This window comes from Sphaerodactylus townsendi, linkage group LG07 (assembly GCF_021028975.2).
Source record: "Sphaerodactylus townsendi isolate TG3544 linkage group LG07, MPM_Stown_v2.3, whole genome shotgun sequence".
Taxonomy (NCBI): Eukaryota; Metazoa; Chordata; class Lepidosauria; order Squamata; family Sphaerodactylidae; genus Sphaerodactylus; species Sphaerodactylus townsendi.
Genome location: NC_059431.1, coordinates 24557648 through 24575575, shown reverse-complemented (window position 1 = coordinate 24575575; position 17928 = coordinate 24557648). Strand labels below are relative to the sequence as shown.

Below are 17928 nucleotides of genomic sequence, written 5' to 3'. Positions count from 1 at the left end.
ATTTTAACAATTGTCGAAGGCTTTCATGGCCGGATTCAACTGGTTCTGGTGGGTTTTCCGGGCTGTGTGGCCGTGGTCTGGTGGATCTTGCTCCTAACGTTTCACCTGCATCTGTGGCTGGCATCTTCAGAGGTGTATCACAGAGGGAAGTCTGTTACACACTGTGACTTCACTCTGTGATACACCTCTGAAGATGCCAGTCACAGATGCCAGCCACACAGCCTGGAAAACCCACCACAACCAGATTTTAACAATTGTCTGCAAGTGGATTTTGCTTTTTCGCACAGTAAAATCCAGCTACAAAGTGCATTGAAAGTGGGCTGAAAGTACATTATTCTGCATGTGCGAAAATACCCTTGGTGTCTCCGCTCTTCTAAGTTTATTTCCCTTAGCAACTGAAAGGGACAGGATGAGGGAAGATAACTGAGTAAGATTACAGACTAGGAAAGCCCAATTGCTGCTACTTTAGTATGTCTTCAAGACAAGCCCCTTCATTTTCACTAACTGCAGGAAGAAGACTGATTAATTCTTCCCAGTCAGCACCTGGCTACTTTCCATGAGACAAGTGTAACATGTAGCCAGGCTAATCTTCTATACCAGGGGTAGGGAACCTGCGGCTCTCCAGATGTTCAGGAACTACAATTCCCATCAGCCCCTACCAGCATGGCCAATTGGCCATGCTGACAGAGGCTGATGGGAATTGTAGTTCCTGAACATCTGGAGAGCCACAGGTTCCCTACCCCTGTTCTATACTTTGTTTCACATAAAGATGTTAGTTTGGTCAGTTGAGGTGCAGCAGTTGAGAAAATTGTATACTTCCACATTAGAACGTAGTCCTGAACGAATATGAGAATTATCATTCATTTTTACGCAGTGCCTTTGTCAAAACCATTATTTTGTGCATGACTGAATATAATACTTTGATACAAGAGCACTTATGCTAAAATGTATTTTCACTTTCACGCCTTCAAACGGATTGTGTGTGTGTGTGTGTGGGGGGGGGGGGGAAGCAGGGCTAGGTAGGAACTAGCTCCCAGGCAGAACATTCTACAACAAAGAAGGTCCAGCATGCTTTGTTCTGTGGTGGAGGAATCAATCAATCAATCAATCAATCAATCAATCAATCAGTCAGTCAGTCAGTCAGTCAGTCAGTCAGTCAGTCAGTCAGTCAGTCAGTCAGTCAGTCTGTCTAATATACCGTTCTCCCCCGAGGGGCTCAGAGCGGTGTTCAACAATCATAAATATAACATTTAAAAGCAGTTAAAAACAATCAATCCCCACTCATTAAGGAACCATAAAGTGCTTAAATTCCATAAATTTCAGATGGCATCAGAAGTTCCCCCACATCCCTCCCACATCCCCCTTCTTTGCGCCCACGGGAGGCAGATGTTTATTATATAGCGAGCTTTTGATATTATCCCGGCTGGCCAAATGCCTGGTGGAACAGGTCTTTTTTACAGGCCCTGCGGAAGCTTCGTATGTCCCGCAGGCCCCTGATCTCACTTGGGAGCCTGTTCCACCAGGTAGGGGCCAAGGCTGTAAAGGCCCTGGCCCTTGTAGAGGCCAGCCCGATATACAGTCTACTAACATCTTTATATGAAACAGAGTATTGCAGTGTGATCCTAAGTGTGTTTATTTAGAAGCAAGTCCCTCCAAGTTCCCTCTCAATGAATCAATGAAACCTACATTCTTAGATAACCCAATGATGACTGCCCCAGCTTTATGGACTGTTACTAAGTTTCACGATCTGTTTGTGCCCTACAGATAACAATTACTTGGAGGAAGAATGTCTACAGTGTAAGGGCTCTTCTTTTTTAGATTTGAACTCTCTTCTAATTTTAGGCCAGTTTACGTAAGCCAGCCCCACGTATTTTCCCCATTGGATTGCATGTACACATACTGGTGTGAATGTGTTAATGCAGTCAGAAGACATGGGGATGGATCCCACTGAACACCTCCAGTCATGCAAGAACTCTTGTGCAAGTGAAACTGTAAGAAAGTAATTGTGAGTAGACCTTGCACAAAGTCAACAAGAATGCATCCTGTCTTGCATTTTGGCTTGCACAAAACACAGCATGTAGGATATTTCAGCAGGCTGCTTCCTGGTAATGACGTTCTTCGATCAAATCATATCACATCTCCAAATTGGTCTATTTGAAGGTGCCTCAAATAGCCTTTAGATTTAAGAAGAATAAGAGTTGGATTTATATCCCCTCTTTCTCTCCTGTAAGGAGACTCAAAGGGGCTTACAAACTCCTTTCCCTTCCCCCCTCACAACAAACACCCTGTGAGGTAGGTGGAGCTGAGAGAGCTCCAAAGAACTGTGACTAGCCCAAGGTCCCCCAGCTAGCATGTGTTGGAGTGCACAAGCTAATCTGAATTCCCCAGATAAGCCTCCACAGCTCAAGCAGCAGAGCGAGGAATCAAACCTGGTTCTCCAGATTAGAGTGCACTTGCTCTTAACCACTACATCATGCTATCTCTTACATACAAATACTGACTGGAAGGGGGGGGAAATAAGTGATTGATCATGCAATAGCTCTTGTGTAATTTTTGTGCAAACAGAAGTGTGTTCAGTAAAACCTTTCTTCCATGATTGCATGGCAGGATCCTCCCCACGTTCATGACTCAAGAGGCACTATTTCCAGCTACGTGATCAAGGGAATTTATGTAGCTGTTCCTGTGTCCCTGGTAGCATGCATTGTACATCAGTGTGGTTGAAGTAAAGAACTCCATGGTTTGGAGCTCTGGCTCTGACCTCAAGCCAAGGATTCTGAACTGAAAATATTGCAAATCTAGAGTCAGATATAGCGGACTATAGGTCTGGTCCTGGCCTATTAACTTTCCTGTGTCACCGCTGAAGGAACGAAGGATGGCATGCATGTTGGAAACAGACTTATGGGTTTAATTTATGTATTTAACTCTTACCTATGTAAACAGAATTTGAGATTGAAGGCTGATAAGGCGTACCTTGATAAAACAGATCAATGTAAGAAAGGCTCCAGCCGCACTACTTAAAAGCCTTGCTACATATGCAGAATATGCAAAAAATGTGCATTGCTAACAATATTATACTGAGTTCTATAACTTCACTCAGAGCATGAGCTTTAACGCTTTCTGGAGTTCCAACTCAGCTTTCGTTGTTTTCTAAGTCAAGGACTTCAGAATCTGATGTGAAGGATAGTGTTAAATCACCTGTGCTGCTTCTTGTGTGCTTCAAAACGTCCCCAAAAAGTGTAGTTCTGGTCCTGAAAAGTCCAAATCTGTTTTAGTTCTAGCTGCTATACAAATTGTGTAATATTGCTGCTAGGGCAAAAAGCCCCAGTGACAGAAAGTATCCGTTTTGTACATACAGCATCGAATAGGTGCCAATAAACTAGTGTAGTAAGAGAATACACTATAGATTTTGTGGAGGTATAAAAATGTTTTGTAAAAAGCATTTCCTTTCCTTATATTCTTGTTTAAATTGCTGCATTGACTGCAAAAACATACATTCTAGAGATGGATCATTATAAACTACAATGTGCAGTGTGCATATAAAGTATCCATGCCTGCTTGTCTAAAGTATTAAAATAGGTTTATTTATATAAATCAAAATAAATGTATTTATCCAAACTACTTGTTGCTCTCCTACATTTTTTCTTCGGTTCCCAGTATAAATATCTTGGCACGGGATGCAATTTGACATCAAATGTCCAAATTTCAAAAACTGCGTGCTGTTAGCTTTTGGAACAAAGATTTACGACATGTTACAAGTCATCCAATTTTGTAAGAATGACCCCAAACCAACATTGACAATCACAAAAGACAGTCACTGCTACTGAAACCAGCTTCTACAACATTTCCAAAAATATATATATTTACAAAATATGGCAGCAATACTGTGACTGATTCAACGTCTCAGAATGAAGAGGAAGGGGCTGCATCCTTCCTCCCCCTTTGAAAAACACTGAATACATTTATTTTGGTTTAAGCTTACAAGCCCAAGCCAACTCTATGCCATTTAAATATATGTCTCAATTCAAAGGTGTCTGCATGCAGGGCCTCCGGCACGCACGTGGATCGCCCGACGAACATGACCATTCATTTCAATGGTAAAGAATGCTTTGCAATTATGGAAAGTATTCCATGGCACTGAAATGAACTGGGGAGCCCCCTCCCCTCTTTTTAAAGAGCTCCACTTGGGAATCGGAACCTCATGGAGGCATTTGGGGGGTGGGTCACACCCTTTTGCATATGAAACCTATGGCAGGATTTTGTTCAGTTGGTCAGTGCTCACATAACCACATGATAACATGAATTCTTTGTCTGGCACAGGGAGAGCTGTAGCATTTAGCACAAGGCCTTGTGGAGATTGTACCACATGGATGGAGGTGTAGTCCGCCACAGGCATGTCAGAACTTCCAGCTTCCTCTTCTGCTGTTGCTGTGGAGGTGTTCACAGCATTAGTGGTAAGGCTCTCTGTGGAGAAGCAAGCACCCTCAGGAAAGCTCTGCTCTGGAGCTTCTGGCTCAGCCTCTTCTTGAGGCGTCACAGTGACATATTTTTTCACATCCAACTCACAGAAATAGGCACTGTCCATGGCAAAGTTTGGTTGGCACTGCACAGTGGGTTCTTTCTGAACCTTACTCAGGGGTTTCCCCATCTTACCTTTTTGCCCTGGAGAAAGTACAACACTTCCTCCTGGCGTAATGTCACTGACCTGCGTGTAAAAGTCAATGTTTGCCATTGAACTCTGGGTTTGGACAGGAGGGCTTGTTGTCTTGGTGCTGATAGAAACCTGGGCGTTTGGTTGCTGGTCTTCTGGTGGATTATCAGATGGCTCCTGGGTATTTAAGTTGTCCACATCTGACACTGGCTTCTCGTGTTCTTTTTGATCAAGGCACAAGAGATCCTCTTCTTTCTCATTGGCCTTTTTGAACTGCCCAATGTCTGAGGTGCCATCACACGTATCACTTGCGCTGAAATCAGTCTCTGGGATATCGGGCTCACAGCAGCTGGCCCGCCCAGAGTCATCATCCCTCACTCCAAGACAGCTGTGAGACTTCAGGTGGTCATCGCCAAGAAGCCTGTCAGTATCTGACCCTCCAGTTCTCTCTTCAGCATCGTCTATATCCAGCTCAATAAATTCAACCCAAGAGTCATCTCCATACAGTGGTGGTATGTAACTACCATGACAGGCCAGGATGGAATTGACTTCATCCAGTTTTCCTTTCTATGAAACAAAAAAATTAAAAATGATTATGAGAGGAACATTTATTTTTATATTTATTGACGGGGTTGGATCCCATCCAAAGCCTCCGCTAATGGAAGGGACCTCTATCAGTGGTAAAGGGCTTCCTTGCCTCCACACTCTTCCTGCAGCTCAAGATGCCCTCAGAAAGATATGTTCTCTCAGAAAGGGAGAACATGAAGAAGAGTTTGGATTTATACTCCAGTTTTTTCTCTTGTAAGGAGCCTCAAAGTGGCTTCTCTTTCTTTCCTCACAAGAAACACCTTGTGAGGTAGGTGGGGCTGGAAGAGTTCACAGAAAACTGCGAGTAGCCCAAGGTCACCCAGCAGGCTTCATATGGAGGAGTGGGGAAACAGACCTGGATCACCAGATAAGAGTCCACCGCTTGTGTAGAGGAGTGAGGAATCGAACCTAGTTCTCCAGATCAGAGTCTGCCTGCTCTTAATCATTACACCACAAGAGGGAGCTGGAGGTTTGGTGTGGGAAGGGGCAATAGGATGGCACACAAGCCTTTATTGGCATAAAATAAACATACAAAATCAGCATACAAAATTTGCCCATTATTGCTCACAATTATAGACACTGGTACTAAAATACTAAATACTAAAATATATACATGGTCCTTCTGTAACTATAGGACATTCCTTCAGCTAAGTTAACTCACTTAAACGTCATCAGATACTGACAGAAGCTGGCAAAATTACTGCTGGCTATATGTGGTCATAATACATAGACGTTGGTTGGTATTCATCTAGACTTACGTCTATTATTGTTAGCAGAAATTTTGCTACATTCTCACACACTGTGGGATCCATGTTGTTCAAAAGCATAGGTATCTTAAGAGCATCAGTTTAGGATTTCGTTATACAGAAATGGGATAAGTGCAGATTGTGACATTCTGATTTTTGCAAACCTTACACAATGCAAAAAGAGGGAGGTATGTGATCGTAAGTGTCTCCACCTGACCCATATTGCGGAATGGACATAGCCTCCTCTGTTTATCAATTTGTTGATATCTGCCATAGGAGCAGCATAGAAGGCATTAGATTGAATCTGGCCAGTGTTAAAAGCTCTTTCTGTTAATTTAGGGTTGGTGATCCACTGTAAAATAATTGGCCATGTGTCCTTGTTCAATTGGAATAAGCAGGGGTCAGGGGGGGGAACAGCGTTTTCCGCCTTCGCAGCTGTTATCATATCCCCGATACTCTTGTTCCTAATAATAGCTTAGTAGTTTCAAAGGCAGCTATATGCTTCTGATAGGGAAAGAGGGACTAATCGACTCTTAATGAAAAGCCAAGAGTGTTGATTTTTCCCTCAACTAGTTTCAGCCACCTAGAATTTGCATAGTCGGAAAGCATGAGGTGTAACAAACTGGAGTGGTCCTGCAAATAGTGGATACGCATTAGCCAGTATCTGGAGCAGGTTCTCAGCCAGGCCATCAGAGTGGCATATGATATTTGGTCCCGAAGTGCTCCTAAAACATCATAGGGCTGCATATGAAGCACAATTCTGGTAAGCCCATGCTAATTTTGTGGAAAGAAACGGGACTGGGCTGTGTTTATATTTTTTGCTCTATAGCTCCGATCCAAATAGGTGCTCCATAGAGGAGCTGCTGAGGAGCACGCGATTTAGCATTGGAACACCTTCAATGCGGATGGTCACTATACTCGGTTTGGCCTCCACAGTGAAAAAAAAGAAACGGCTTGAATTGCTAGGGCACTGTTGTTAGCTGCATGCGAGTGCTAATTTCCTATGTACTTGCTCCAATTAAGGTTGCTAGTAAAGAGTTATGCCCAAATATTTGAACTGGTTAACTTGTTCTATGTGGTCTGTTATTGATGGTCCATGTATGAGTAGGGTCTTCTACGCCAAGAGTCATTATTTTGGTTTTTTCATAGTTAATTACCAGTTCGCCTAGCTCCTCTTACAACTATTCAGCACAGCAATTTAAAGAGACGAAAGTGAGACCTCAACTTTAGTGTGGGAAAGAAGAACCAGTGTCGTCAGCATACAGTAACGCAATGGCACGTGTTTAGTGCTTAGTTTGGGGAACATGCCCATTGGCCTTCTGGGAGGCTGGGTTGGCACTAGGATCACTAAGGAATATATATTGAACAAAGTGGGGCCAATGTACAGCCTTGTTTGACTCCCTCTGGTTGTGGGATGTGATATTTTCTGTGAAGGCGGTCCTTTTGTTATGCGTGCTCTTATTCTGCAGCTAGTGCAAGTGTGTAGCTGTTTTATAAGAAACAGTAGTCTGTTGGGGTCCATGTGTAACGCCGTCAATTTTCTCCACAGTAGGGCTCTAGATATGGAGTCAAATGCCCCTTTTAAATCCAGGAAGGCTGCAAACAGTTTACGGTTATTATGAGTTATACTTTTGTTAGCTAAGTGTGCTTTAAAAAACTGTTACATGATCCAGTGTTGATTTATTTTAGTGAATCCAATTTGCTCCGGTCCCTATGCATATTACATTTCCCTGCTTGCTTGACCCAATCTTCCACTCTCCTAAGGAGTAGTTTTGCATATAGTTTGCCAATTACAGATAATAGGCTTATAGGACGATAGTTTGAAGGATTTGTAATATCACCCTTTTTGTAGATTGGGACAACTATAGACGCCAGCCACATCTTTGGGATGCGGCCCGTGTTATTTACATGGGTAAATAAGGAAGCCAGAGTTGTAGCCCACCACTCGGGTGGGAAGGGGCAATAGATGAACACTGTGTCCCCAGTCCATCAGTGAAAACTCCTATTGGATCCAACCCAAGGCATTTATATTCTCCCTTTCAAATATACAAGGGGAGGGTCTCATCCAAAATGTCGAATAATTTAAAAAAAACATAAAAATCTTAATAAAAACAACTAAAAGCAGGTCCATGGAAAATTAAGGAAATGCCTCAGGAAATAATGAATCCTGGGGGATGGGGGCTAGTTGCATCATGTCCAGGGCCACAGCCATAGAGCAGCTGCTCCAAAGAGGCTTGCTAAAAGTGAGGCTGCCCCTTCCCCTGAGAAAGTGGTCTATGGAAGATTTGATTCCATAACTCTATATTGGAAGTAATTAGACAATGCTAGTTGGTTTATTTAAATAATTTTATGCTGTCTTTCTACCCAAACAAGGTCCCCAAGGAAGCAAACATGAAAACTTTTGAACATTAAATCAGAATTTAAAATAATATATAAAATAATTAAATTAACTCATAAATGCACAAGACCAAAACCATGTAAGAGGTTCTTCATTCTTAGCTAGTGCACAATTTTGGAATGTTTCCGCCCCGCTTTGCCCCACCCCTGCCATGCCCCCAGAACACCCCCACCACACCCTCGTCATCCCCCAGAGGGGCACAGGCCCAATGCATCGCCCCCGCCCCTCCCCCTTGGAGCTACGCCTCTGCGCTACTGCATTAGTGATCACTCTGCCAGCTGGCTTAGTATCGTCTTCCCAAATTACCTTTAAGAAGTCTGGATCAATCCCTTTAATTTTGGGAACTGGAACAGGAGGAAGAATCAGTATCTTTAACCTTGAAAAGAAACATTCACATTTTAATTTAAGAATGCTGAAATAGTACATCATGAGCAAGGAGTTTGCAGAAAATTTTAAATGTTTATAGATCACAAAAAAATGGCAAAATGTAGAAATGCAAAAGGTGCTCATGGAGTCTTGAACACAATTTATTGCACTTGCTGAAGGTAAAGTTTGAATGCAAGGCCCTTTCTGCATGGGCCAAATACAGTGTCCTGGGAGACCATTCGCAACTCTCAAGCGGCGCGAAGCCACTGTTTGAAAACAGCAGCTTCCAACCGCTGCCGTGCAAATGGGAGCGGCTGGAAGGCGCCATTTCCCCACCCTTTCCCGAATGCCTTACCTTGCCTTCGGCCTTCTGGTGCGTTGTACAGGCCAGGGGACATGCCCCCCCCCCGCCCTGCGACTCCAGAGCTGTTGTACACGGCAGGGGGGCATATCCCCTGGCCTGTGAGACGCGCCGGAAGGCCGGAGGCAAGGTAAGGTGTTCGGGGGACGGCACAGCCTCTGCGCAGGCTGCGTTGTCTTTCCCACCCCTACCAGGACCGTCCATGAGAACGGTCCCGGGGGGGGGGCGTCGGCATTGTTTACGCGGATGCACCCCCGCAGCGTGGCCGTGTGGAAATGGCCCAACTTACTGAAGTGTTGTTGAAGGTAAAGTTTGATCCCCTGAGGAAGTTCTTTTTTGCGAATGCTTTGGGGTCATTCTACTAAATTGTGTTCAAGACTCTTTGTGCACCTCTTTTTTCTGCTTGTGCAGCCTATTTTTACAGTTTTATGTATCACAAACCTGACTGATGTCCACTACAAGAAAGAGAAGTACATTTTTTATTTCTCCACTATGTTACTGATCTGAGCTGGTACGTCACTGATCTGAGCTGGAATTCTCCTCCTCTCCTTGTAGATTAGTTAGCTCCGCAGGATTGGAATGCCACGTTTCCCTTGGCCATTAGCACGAGATTAGAGGTGGGGGGGGGGGTGTAGGTTGCCAGATCCAGGTTGGGAAACTCCTGGAGGCTTGGGGATGAAAACTGAATAAGACAGAGACCTCAGTGGTGCCAATGCTACAATCCAGTCTCTTCAGGGGAAGTGATATCTGTAGTCTGGAAATGAACTGTACCTCTGGGAGATCCCCAGGCCCCATCTTGTAGCTGGCAACTCTATTGCAGGAGGCAGTTGTTTCCTAAACTGACAGGATTTGCCACCCCTCATGATACCCCCCCCCCCTTTAATTCTGTTTATGTTATCCTCGGCTTTTTGCAGAGTCCCCTTCCAAGCCTGGGGTCAGGCACTGCCAATACATTTTTATGTGCTGCTGCTACTGTATTTTAAACAATTTCAATGATTATATATTTATTTTCCTATTATTGTATTTTATATGTGCCTATTGGTCTTTGTTCACAGCTCAGAGCCCTTTGGGGATTGGGCGGTATAAGAAAATTTATTATTATTATTATTATTATTATTATTATTATTATTATTATTATTATTATTATTATTATTATTATTATTATACTTCTACTACTACCTCTACTACTACCACCACCACCACCACCACCACTACTACTACTACTGCTACTAATAATAATAGTAATAATAGTAATAATAGTAATAATAATTATAAAAATACTTCATATTGCTATGTACAAATCTAGTAGAAAACTAGTGCAAAAATGATTAGGTTTTACTTGTAAGACATTTTTTTTAGCATTAAAAATGGCACGCCCCCTGTGCTCTGAAACTCTTAGACACAATCTGTCAGGGGTAGCAAAACTCACTTCTGCTGTTTAACAAAGAGGATAATGGATAGTATCACCATCACACCAAGGGTTCCAAAGGCTATCATGAAAGACCAAGGGACTCGAAATTCTGAAACAAAAGACAAAACAAAACAGAAACAGACTGTGTCATTTGCTAAACTACTTTACATTAATTGGAAATGTTTCTTGCTAGCTCATGCTGGATGTTTTTGGTTGCTGTGTGTATGTGTGAATAACTCATGGTGGAATCCTAAGGACACTTTCCTAGGAGTAAGCCCCACTGTACAAACTTGAGTAGGATTCTAGCAGTTTAGGACTGCTCATTTGATTTCTTCAGCAGACTGTAATCCAGCTTGCTCACAGAAACAGAGTTGAAGAGACATCAAGGCCACCCCTCCCAGGTGCCCACCAGCCTACCTTCCCACCTTTTCCCTGCTCAGAGGGGAATTGCCCCCGAGTAGGCAGCTCGACCTCCGGCTGGCACCTGCTTGGACTACCCTGGTGCTCCAGCAGGGGCTGCACCACTTCCTGGAGCACGAGCAGGCTGCTCAGCCTCTGACTGGCTGAGCCTGTCTCTGAGACTGACTCAGCCTGCTTGGAGTGGGAAGCAACAGTACTGTTTCCTACTCTGAGGCTGCTTATTTCGGGGGGGGGGGGGCATTTTGCACCCCCACATGACTAACTGGCGTGCACTTGGGGCACATGTCCGCACATGTTCCCATGGCAGCTACGCCACTGGCGCCATGTACCCTGAGAACATCCAATGTGCTGAATGAACCACAAAGCCATGCTCTTAATTACTTGTGAAATCTGAGTCCACAACTAAGTTGTAAATAGAAAACAGCATTTTCAATGGAGCACAAAGTACCCTTTTCTCACTTACCTTCATCACATGGCATCAGGTCATTTGCACCAAAAGACACATAAAGTATTTCACTGAACTCTCCATAGATTTGAGATGCAACTTTTGCTCGGATTCGTATCTCATAATCACGGCACGTCTTCAGAGCATACACAGGCAGTCTTGTTATTGAGACCACTGTCCTCAGCTGTAATGATAAATTAAATGTTGAGAGCATGGTTTAGTGGTTGGCGTGCCATCCCAAGATCTGGGAGACCCAGGTTTGAATCCCCACTCAGCCTAGCTTTCCGTATAGGATTGTAAGAATAAAATGCAGAAGGGGAGACTGTTGTAATCCCTTTTGGCTCAATACTGGGGAGAAAAGTGGGGTGTAAATGAAGTTGTTGTTGTTGTTGTTGTTAAAGACCAAAGAAAAACCCTGCCTGATAGACCAATGGTCCATGCAGTTTAACACCTTGTTTCCTACAGTGGCTGACAAGAGGTCCGCGGAAGATCTACAAGCAAGGCACGGAGGCCACAGCTTTCCCTTTTGTATGTTGGCTACTGGTATGCAAAGACGTACGCCCTTTGAACAAACTTATATAAATTTATGTAACCCCCTTTTAAAAGCCATTGATCTAGATTAGTGACAGGGAAGGTGGTATGGTCTAGTCTGAACTTGTCAGATCTTGGAAGCCAAGCAAAGTTGGTACTTCAAAGGGAGACCGCTCCAGAAGACATTTCAGAGGAAGGCAATGGCAAATCGCCTCTGCTTCTCATTTGTCTTGAAAGCCCCTTGCTGGGGTTGCAATAAGTCAGCTGGGATTTGACAACACTTTACACAAGCACAGGCTAGAAACCATCACTATGTCCTATGATCTGCTCATAAACACAGGCCCCATAAACACTTTCTGAGACAGAAAATCTTACCAAAGGAATGGGTTAGACCTGGGATGTATACCTATATTTTTGCCCAACAAGACACATTCTGTATCAATGCATTTAAGAATCGACAGCTAGCAAGATAACCAGCTTTAGTTAGATTTTTATTTGTGCTGTTAGAACACAAGAACTGTCTTGTTGAATCAGACCACAGTTGTTTCCAATCCATTTCCAATCGTGTCATCAGCAACTAGCATTCAGAAGTCTATGTACTCTGTATGTGGAGGTTTCACTTAGGTACTGTGAACAGCCTATGAAAAAGAAGAGTTTGGATTTATATGCCACCTTTCTCTCCTGTAAGGAGACTCAGGGTGGCTGACAAACTCCTTTCCCTTCCTCTTCTCACAATAGACACCTTACAAGGTAGGTGGGGCTGAGAGAGTTCTGAGAGAACTGTGGAAGATCTTTTATTCAAGAAAAATTATGATGTTTATCCTGCTTGTGTAAATGCCTGCAAACAGTGCGATTTTCTGACTCCTCTTTCTACAATGTCCACAGAGTGAAACATGACACGTTGTCAATTCCCATGTTATAGGGCAGGAGCAGATACACTGTGCTACTGCTTCTCCTGTAATGTACAAATGGGCTGTGACACTTGTGTCAATCTACTGTCTGAACCGCATGGCTAAGCTGCACATCACAGGTGAGATGATCCGCAACTGACCCACTATGCACTGTATACTGAGCTAGACAGTTCTGCAAGGTTGCAAAGTCCATGGAAAATTAATCCACAGGTTTGCATCCATGAAGGGTCGAGCATACTATTAGATTACAAGGGTCCCCAAAGATGGATAAAACAAGACCATCTCTACTAGAACCATCACGAATAACTTGGTGCCTAATGTAAACTTGGTGATTGCACTGTTCGCCCCTGATAGTAAATCGTTTATAAATGAATAAAATAGCACTATTCCAACAATATCACTGGGGGTCCTTCATTGTGAAAATGGTCCACTTATTCTTACTTTCTGGACATGGTTGGAATGTGCAGTGTAACTATCCTCTAAATGGTTTCAGAAGGATAAGCTGTGACAGCAGAGGCGTAGCTCCAAGGGGACGGGTGGTGGTGGTGGTGCATGACGCACCGGGTGCGTGCCCCTGTGGGGGTGTGGTGGGAGCGTTCCAAAATGGGGCAGGGGCATTCTGGGACAGGACAGGAATGGGTGGGGCGGAGGACGCACCAGTGCACCGGGCGCTTTTCTCCTTTGCTACTCCTCTGTGTGACAGTCTGCATTAGAAGATCCAGATCTGAGTCCAGCAGCTTTTTAGAGTCCAACAAAATTCTGAGGGTGTAAACTTGAGAGTCAAAGCTTTATCAGGCGATATGATTTTCGAGTATCAGCTTTTGAGAATCAAAGCGTTGACTTTTGTAAGCTTATACTCTGAAAATCTTGCTGGTAAATTTCTACAAAAACTTGTCTTTCTAGGGTGAGAAGACTCAGATGGCTTCAGTAAAGACAGTCTAAAATACCAAGGAGGGGGCTTTGCTAGTTTATTTTGCGAAATGCAAGACACTTTTATTATGAGATACATTATGAATGCCAGTTATGGCTATTATTACACACTGGGGTTGCATCATTATCTGATCAGAGGAATACAAGACAATAAGCCATAATTGTCTGTGAATACGGTGCCATTTCTAATGATGCAAAAGGGAGAATTAATTATTTTAAAGTTGTAAGGTCATTTGAACAACCTATTTGAAATGCATTAAATCCCACTGCAATTTAAGCAGCTATAATCAAAGCAGTATTTTAGTTTGGTATTATTTGTGAGTGTTTCATGCACACTGTTGTAGAAAAGGTTGTTTTATCTGCAGGCAAGAACTGGAATTTGTTCTGTGCTGCTCTGTTATTGTGAGAAACTCCCCAAAATAGTCAAGCATTTTGGCATAATCTGAAGTGGCCTTATAGGTTTTATTCAAGTGTGCCTACCCACTGGCATGGGACTGATGTTTCTGTTGGTGGACTGAGTCTACCATATAAGCAAGCTTCTGTCCAGCTGGCTGGTATAGATGCCAACAAGGAAGATCCATTGTGCAGTCTTCCAGTCAGTCTAGGCCAGTTGGCCATGCTGGCAGGGGCTGATGGGAATTGTAGTCCATAACATCTGGAGTGCCAAAGGTTCGCCACCACGGGTCTAGAGCTTCACTCTGTCCCTCAGGTCAAGAACAGGGACATCCTTTGAATGGGAGTGGAGCTTTAGGGGTCTCTGGCATACCCACAGGCACAGCTGGGCCAAACAACAGCAGATTCGCATTCTAATTTTCTGTTCCCATGGCTCCCCTTATGTATACTTCCACTCAAGTTCAAGGCGCTTCTTTTCCTCTCTTTCCTCACACGTACGATAGTCCCTTTCCTTTTTCAGAACTTTTTCAGGCTGCAAAAGGCCTGTTCACAGTAAAAACGGCCTGATGGGAACTATATATGAGGAACTGTAGTTCCTCAGGCTGTTTTTACTGCAAACAGGCCTTTTGCAGCCTGAAAAAGTTCTGAAAAAGGAAAGTAACTAAGGTAAGTGTAAAAAGGGGGGTGGGGGGCGTTGTGGGGGGGGTGCTGTGGGGGGGCGGGGGAGGGGCCTGGTGGCGATTTTCCGCACGCCCAGGCGTGTGCACCCCTCGTCCCTTGTAGCTCTGCGACTGGGCATACCTCATTCCATTTTGTCCCATTGACTTCTTTGTACTGTAGCTGATAGTTCAGAGTGACCCATCCATTCTGAACATCTGCAGAAGGTGGAGGCTTCCAAATGACTTCAATGTCTGTGAAGACGCCTGTCGGGCTTGTATTTATTACACTCCAGTTGAGTCCAATGGGAGGGTCAGGGATTACTGTGAATTAAAACATATGTGTTTTCAAATGAGTTCAGAAAAAGGTCTTTCCCAGTATGAATTCCTTCCCTGGATATCTCTCCCACAAGCAATGGTGAGACTTCTCTATGACATCACAGAGGATTCTGAGGCAATGTATGAATTAAGGGAATGGAAAGTGGTCTTATGGCTCCCTTTAGCCCTGCTTCATCCTCCCTGGGCTGGTATGAAGCACAGTGTGTGCTTGTGTGAACACAAGTGTGTGAAGTGGGTAGATGGAGAGGGGAAGAATGAGATATAACAGTATGTTTAGCAGGAGGGAATTTTGCTCAAGGCAAGGAGGGGTAGCTAGTACCCCAGAGGACAGGGTCAGAATTCAAAATCACCTGGACAGATTAGAGAGCTGGGCCAAAACTAACAACATTTATTTCAATATCTTGCTTGACAACAGTACAGGTGAATGAGATCTGAGAGTCTTAGTAGACCACAAACTGAACATGAGTCAATGGTGTGATGTGGCAGCTACAAAAGCCAATGCAATTCTGGACTGCATCAACAGGAATATAGTGTCTAGATCAAAGGACATAATAGTACTACTCTATTCTGCATTGGTCAGACCTCCCCTGAAATACTGTGTCCAGTTCTGGGCACCACAGTTCAAGGATATTGACAAGCTGTAACATGTCTACAGGAAGGTGACCAAAATGGTAAAAGGTCTGGAATCCATGCCCTACAAGGAGAGACTTAGGGAGGTGGGTATATTTAATCTGCAGAAGAGTTGGTTAAGCCATGTTTAAATATTTGAAGGGATGTCATGTTGAAAGGGAGCAAACTTGCTTTCTGCTGCTTCAGAGACTAAGACATGGATTCAAACTATGAGAAAAGAGATTTCACCTAAGCATTAGGAAGAACTTCCTGACAGTAAGGGCTGTTTGACAGTGGAATACACTGCCTCAGAGGGCCTTTCCCCACTTACCTTCTGCCCCGCGCTACTGTAGGCAAGTAGCGCGGGGTCCCCCGGCACTTCCCACTACAGGGGCGGCGACAACGCAGCTGCCCCGACGCTGCCGCTGTCGCGCCCCCTCCTGGCGCTCTTCATTCCTGGCGCTCTTCTAAATGGCGCCTTTTTGATGACTTCGCTTGTTAACGGGGTCGTGGGGAAGCCTGCCGCTAAGCCAGAAATGACGCAAGCGCTTTATGCAGTGTGGGGCATACGGGGGGGGGGGGTCGTGGCAAGTGGGGAAACGCCCAGAGTGTGGTAGAATCTCTTTGGCTCATTCCGCACATGCAGAATAATGCACTTTCAAACTGCTTTCAGTGCTCTTTGAAGCTGTGCGGAATAGCAAAATCCACTTGCAAACAGTTATGAAAGTGGTTTGAAAACGCATTATTTTGCATGTGCGGAAGGGGCCTTTCTTTGGAGGTTTTTAAATATAGGCTGGATTTGTCAGGAGTGCTTTGATTGTGTTCTCCTGCATGGCAGGGTCCTGTGGACTTGATGGTCCTGTGGTCTCTTCCAACTCTATGATTTTATGATTCTATGATTCTGGATAGGTAGGATCTAGGCGTGGGTGAAGGGACAGAAAGGATGTAATAATGCGGGTGGGATTGGGCAGTAATATTATCCGGAGTTTGTGTTTGTGTGTGTGGGAACTGGGGATTTGGAAGAAGCAGGGCATTTGGAAGATGTTGAGAAATTGATACTCTATGAGTATTTAGTTTTGTGGGAATCCAGGATGCAGAGAAGAAAAAGGCACAAAGTCATAAAAATGTGATGAAAATCTTTGTTAAGAACATATATTACTTTCCATTTTGTGACATCCACATCTTTGTAGGGAGAAGGAGCAGAGTTGCCCCAATGTGTAACTACTTCAAGTTTTCAGGTTAATACACACCAAAGAACCTCTGTGTACAGCAGTGTTTTTTTTTTACAGTGTAATGTTTATTGTATGTAATGGAAAGTACATTTGAATTTCAAAAATTTAAAACATATAAAAAGTGATTAAAGAGCTAACATTTTATCGACAGTTGATAAATACATAAGAATGTTTATTATGCAGCAGTAAGTGTTTTTTTAAAAAACAGGATAGAATACATAGTAAAAGTGTACCTATTTCTTCAACGTATAAACATTTTTCATCGTATGTTTGATTTCCACCTGTTAGCTTGATACAATAAGGAACCCAAACAGAGGTGTATGTTCTGTTGAAGAAACAGCTGTTTTCACCTGCAGTTACATAATCAGGACATTCTTTCCATTCATTTTGCCTAGAATGACAGCAAAATCACAATGACAAATGCACGTACCATGAACATTCTAAGAAAGAAGTTACAATGAGTTTGAGAAAACAAAAATATTCTTTCAACCCTACTCCCCCACCGAATAAACAAGCCAGTTTTAATGTTATGTTTCTAGTACCTCATGCAAGCAGCCATGAGATTTTGCCCAATTTTCCTGGATGAAATATGCGTTGCTAAACAGTTGGAAGGTTATTGCAAATATTGCCTGTATATTTCTCAGATGTGGGTCAGTCTGTGAATATCTAAACTCACAGATCTAGCCAACACTAAAAGAAAGGAGATTTTTCTTTCAACTTGGGGATCTGCGCCCAAGTTTACAGGGGAAAAAATCACTTAAAAAAAGTAAATTGGGGGAGGGGTTAAATACCCCTCAAACAAAAATGTCTGAGCATACACAGAGTGCTTACTGGATGATGCAGCTCCTGACAACCGGGATATTGCTGTCAGTGGGATGTCAAGGGCTCTGTCGCCAGCGTGGCAGCTCTTTGATGGTATAATGCAGCCACCCAACAACCAGGCC

At 43.7% G+C, this 17928-nt stretch overlaps 1 protein-coding gene across 2 annotated transcripts in view; it reads right to left on the bottom strand.

Moving 5' to 3' along the window:
• Positions 1 to 3425: 3425 nt before the first annotated feature.
• Positions 3426 to 17928, bottom strand: part of GHR (growth hormone receptor) — a 177465-nt gene continuing 162962 nt past the window's right edge. For both annotated transcript variants that reach the window (XM_048504222.1, XM_048504223.1), the window contains exons 4-9: positions 17218 to 17375; positions 14950 to 15128; positions 11402 to 11567; positions 10537 to 10627; positions 8687 to 8756; positions 3426 to 5215 (exon numbers count right to left, since the gene is read on the bottom strand). In XM_048504222.1, the coding sequence (XP_048360179.1) occupies positions 4244 to 5215; positions 8687 to 8756; positions 10537 to 10627; positions 11402 to 11567; positions 14950 to 15128; positions 17218 to 17375 (1636 nt within the window). In that variant the 3' untranslated portion in view covers positions 3426 to 4243. The remainder of the gene's footprint in view (positions 5216 to 8686; positions 8757 to 10536; positions 10628 to 11401; positions 11568 to 14949; positions 15129 to 17217; positions 17376 to 17928) is intronic.